Source organism: Sinocyclocheilus grahami, unplaced genomic scaffold, assembly GCF_001515645.1.
Source record: "Sinocyclocheilus grahami isolate Dianchi unplaced genomic scaffold, SAMN03320097.WGS_v1.1 scaffold310.1, whole genome shotgun sequence".
NCBI lineage: Eukaryota > Metazoa > Chordata > Actinopteri > Cypriniformes > Cyprinidae > Sinocyclocheilus > Sinocyclocheilus grahami.
The window spans coordinates 919,338-923,385 of NW_015505489.1; the positions used below are offsets into that span (position 1 = coordinate 919,338).

The 4,048-nt window shown below is 35.7% G+C and overlaps 1 protein-coding gene across 1 annotated transcript in view; it reads right to left on the reverse strand.

Annotated features, from left to right (window-relative positions):
- The window catches only part of LOC107601655 (anoctamin-10-like), a 33,575-nt gene that overhangs the window by 16,078 nt on the left and 13,449 nt on the right, over positions 1 to 4,048 (reverse strand). The window contains exons 8-11 of the mRNA XM_016293911.1: positions 2,383 to 2,438; positions 2,032 to 2,106; positions 1,732 to 1,914; positions 1,330 to 1,521 (exon numbers count right to left, since the gene is read on the reverse strand). Coding sequence (XP_016149397.1) covers positions 1,330 to 1,521; positions 1,732 to 1,914; positions 2,032 to 2,106; positions 2,383 to 2,438 — 506 coding nt within the window. The remainder of the gene's footprint in view (positions 1 to 1,329; positions 1,522 to 1,731; positions 1,915 to 2,031; positions 2,107 to 2,382; positions 2,439 to 4,048) is intronic.

A 4,048-nucleotide genomic window follows, 5' to 3' on the forward strand; every position in this document is an offset into this window, starting at 1 on the left:
CCCTGCAGAGTTCAGCTCCAACCCTAATTAAAACTCACCTGCCTGTAGCTTCCTAGTAACTGTTCAGACCTTGATTAGCTTGTTCATGTGTGTTTGATTAGGGTTGAAGCAAAACTCTGCAGGGCTGTGGCTCTCCAGGACCGACGTTCGCCACCCCTGGCCTATTGCAATGAAACTGGCCTCAAAATATTCCATGGGCCATTCCGACAATATACATACCAAATATGCCAGAGTACGCTGAACTTCCTGTCCGCCATTTTGATTTATATTGAAAACCTACTTTTTTAAACTCCTCGCCACTCGTTGGTCCGATTTTCACCAAAATCGAGTCAGATGATCTTCAGACTGTGCTGACGTTATGGATTTCGTGTCGATAGACGAAACCGTTTTTGTACAGCGCCACTACAAATTTTAGGCATAGTGCCAAACTGCATCTGAGGCTATATCTCTGCAAATATTTGACATATTGACACCAAACTTTGTAAGTGCATTTGTCACCTCACACTGACCATGTCACATTAATTTGGTAACAGCGCCACCTATTGGTCAAAAGTGATAAGCCAATAAATCACATTACTAATGGTTGTATTTATGATTTTTCAGCCATTTCAATTACAATCATCCTAAAATTGCTTTTATTACTCATTGTTGCATTTGGTCTGCAAAATGTTATGGATTTCGTGTCGATAGACAAAACCGTTTTCATACAGCGCTGCTACAAATTTTAGGCATGGTGCCAAAATGACTCTAAGGTTATATCTCTTCAAAGCTTTGACATAATGACAACAAACTTTGTGTGTGCCATTGTCACCTCACACAGAACACACCAAAATGATTTGATTACAGCGCCACCTGTTGGTCAAAAGTAATAAGCCATTTAATCATATTACTAGTGGTTGTATTTATGATTTTTCAGCCATTTCAATTACAATCATCCTAAAATTGCTTTTATTACTCATTGTTGCATTTGGTCTGATGCTCCATGCCATGCTTAGCTCCTCATTTTGCCTCTGGAGTGCTTGGCCCCGTGATTGCTGCTTGCAGCTATATTTATCATTATTATTATTTATTCATTTAGCAAGGGCACAATAAATTGATTGTTACAAAAATCTATTTCAATGCTGTTCCTTTGAATTCTGGGGAAAATGTATCATGGTTTCCAGAATTATTATTATTATTTTTTTTTTATAATTGTCAACATTGTCATGTTTACTGTTATTGAAGTTTGTCAGATTATACCCTGCATTGTACATTTCTTATGTCTCTAAAGCTTTCTTTAAAGTACAGTAAATTATCAGGATGTGAGACTTTCTCATGAGATTTTCTCACCTGCCACACCCCGATGTTTGCTGCTGGTTCTGAGAAGGGACGCTTGAAAACATGGCACATCTTGAAGGCGTCAGAATAAACCTCAGTGATGTTGTTCAGCACCACCAACACAGCGGCCAGCGGATACACACAGGAGAACAGACTCACATAGCCGAACAACAGGAACTGCTCGAGGTAGTCGTCAAATGTGCCCTGATGACCAAAGTTATTTCAGAGAGATTCAGTTTTAAAGGTCAGAAAGAAATGGAAATGGTCATGTAAAATTTAAATGATGACTGGTTTTGGTGCAAGAAGAAACCTTGACTAACATTTGAAGTGGACTTCAAAAGAGTGTATATCCTATGTGCTGGTAATTATATAACAGCTCAAGGCACCCAACTGATCACAGTTATTGGAACCTACCAGATAGGTGTTCATTTCGGTCTCCAGCTGAACTTGTTCCAGCAGGGGGAGCTCTTTATCACCCATCATTCTCCTCATCCTCTTATGGACTTTCTTGTTCCTCCTCCTCTGCAGCCAGTATGGCAGGAAGGCCTCCATCACTTGATTCAGGATTTGAGAGGTGATAAGCAGCGTGGCCAAACTCTAATGATCCACACACAGAGACAACCATAAGGCATCTTGTAAAGTTGTAATTAAGTCATTCAACTACACTTGATTTATTGATTGTCGAAGCAGCTGAGTTTTGTGTGAAATACTGACCTGTCTCAAAAGCACCATATCTTGCATGACAAAGGCAATATAGAAGAGAGAGGCAAAGCAGTTTACAAAGTTAAACTGGAAACAAACAAACAAAAAAACAGTAATTAAAACTACGTTTTCACTTGAGAAATTTGCATAATTTTAATAATGCCAGGGTTCCCAAATTTTAGACCACTGCATTTCCACTACTATTCCAATTGTTTATAGTCAAATACAACAATATAGAGACTCAGTGGGAACTCTATATTACAGGCAGAAATATGTTTACAAGAAGTAAAATAAAAAATGAAATAGTTAAACCTGCCGTTATAAGAATGAAGATGTGAATGAACAAAAAACTTGAAAGCATACCACCAAAACCTTGAGCACAAGGTGATTTTGAAATGATGACTCCAGTCTATGGTTTTCTGAAAAATAAAATACAAGGAATGCGATTTACTTCCATGTTGGAAGGTAACATCTAGAAAATAATTGTTGTGAAATAGCAAATAGTGTGAAGCATTAATAGCATTTACATTAAATTATGGCAAAGTCACACAGAAATATGATTTAGACCAGTGATTCTCAATTAGGGGGCCAAAAGTATTTAAATAAATAATACATTATTAATAATATATTAAAATAATCTAACTCTAATCTACATTAAAATGTTAAAATTTTAATCAAGAAGATCTAAATATAAACTGAAATCATATTTATTTTTGTTTTCCCTCAATAACTATTTATTTTAATGAACAGCATACGGTTCTGGAAAACAAAACACAACTTGCGGAATTGTAAATCGAATAGTTAATTCAATATATAAATTAAAAGCCCAAAAACAGCTTTGTCCTAAATTACAGCAAATATTCCGGAAATAGGGGGGATTCCTTCAAATATTGTATTGGACAATAAGGTGCTATTGAAAATGTTGATTTTTTTGAGAAGTAAATTTTAGGTGATGTTCCTGTTAAAGACACTAGACACCTCAGGGTTCTGATTTAAAAGAAATTGTGACTTTATATATCATAAAAAATTCAAATTTTGTTTCTCTCTTTTTTATTTATTTCTCAGAATTGATACTTTATATGTCCCAATAGTGACTTTAAATCTTACAATGCGACTTTATAACTTGGAATTACAATTGCAATCTCACAGTGTGATTTTATTTAATTTCATATTTTAAACTTCATCTCACAGTTACCTTTTTTTTTTGACTGAGGCAGAAACTGGCTTGCATAAGATTTAGTTTAAAGCTAATTGTTATTCTTTTAGAAGAAAACAAACATAACCCCAGGTATTTATTCAATACAGTGGCTAAATTAACGAAAAATAAAGCACCAACAGGTGTTAACATTTCCCAGCAGCACAGCAGTAATGGCTTTATGAACTACTTTAATTCCAAGATCGATACTATTAGAGATAAAATTGTAACCATGCAGCCATCAGCTACAGTATCGCATCAGACAGTGCACTATAGATCCCCTGAAGAACAATTCCACTCATTCTCTATTATAGGAGAGGAAAATTTTTATAAATTTGTTAAATCATCTAAACCAACAACATGTATGCTAGACCCTATTCCATCTAAGCTCCTAAAAGAGGTGCTTCTAGAAGTCCTAGATCCTCTTCTGACTATTATTAATTCGTCATTGTCATTAGGATATGTCCCCAAAACCTTCAATCTGGCTGTTATTAAGCCTCTCATTAAAAAAACACAACTTGACCCCAAAGATCTAGTTAATTACAGACCGATCTCGAATCTCCCTTTTCTGTCAAAGATAATAGAAAAGGTAGTATCCTCACAATTATATTCCTTCTTAGAGAAAATGGTATCTGTGAGGATTTCCAGTCAGGATTTACACAGTATCATAGTACTGAGACTGCTCTCATTAGAGTTACAAATGACCTGCTCTTATCATCTGATCATGGTTGTATCTCTCTATTAGTGCTACTGGATCTTACAGCTGCGTTCGACACTATCGACCACAACATTCTTTTGAATAGACTAGAAAACTTTGTTGGCATTAGTGGAAGT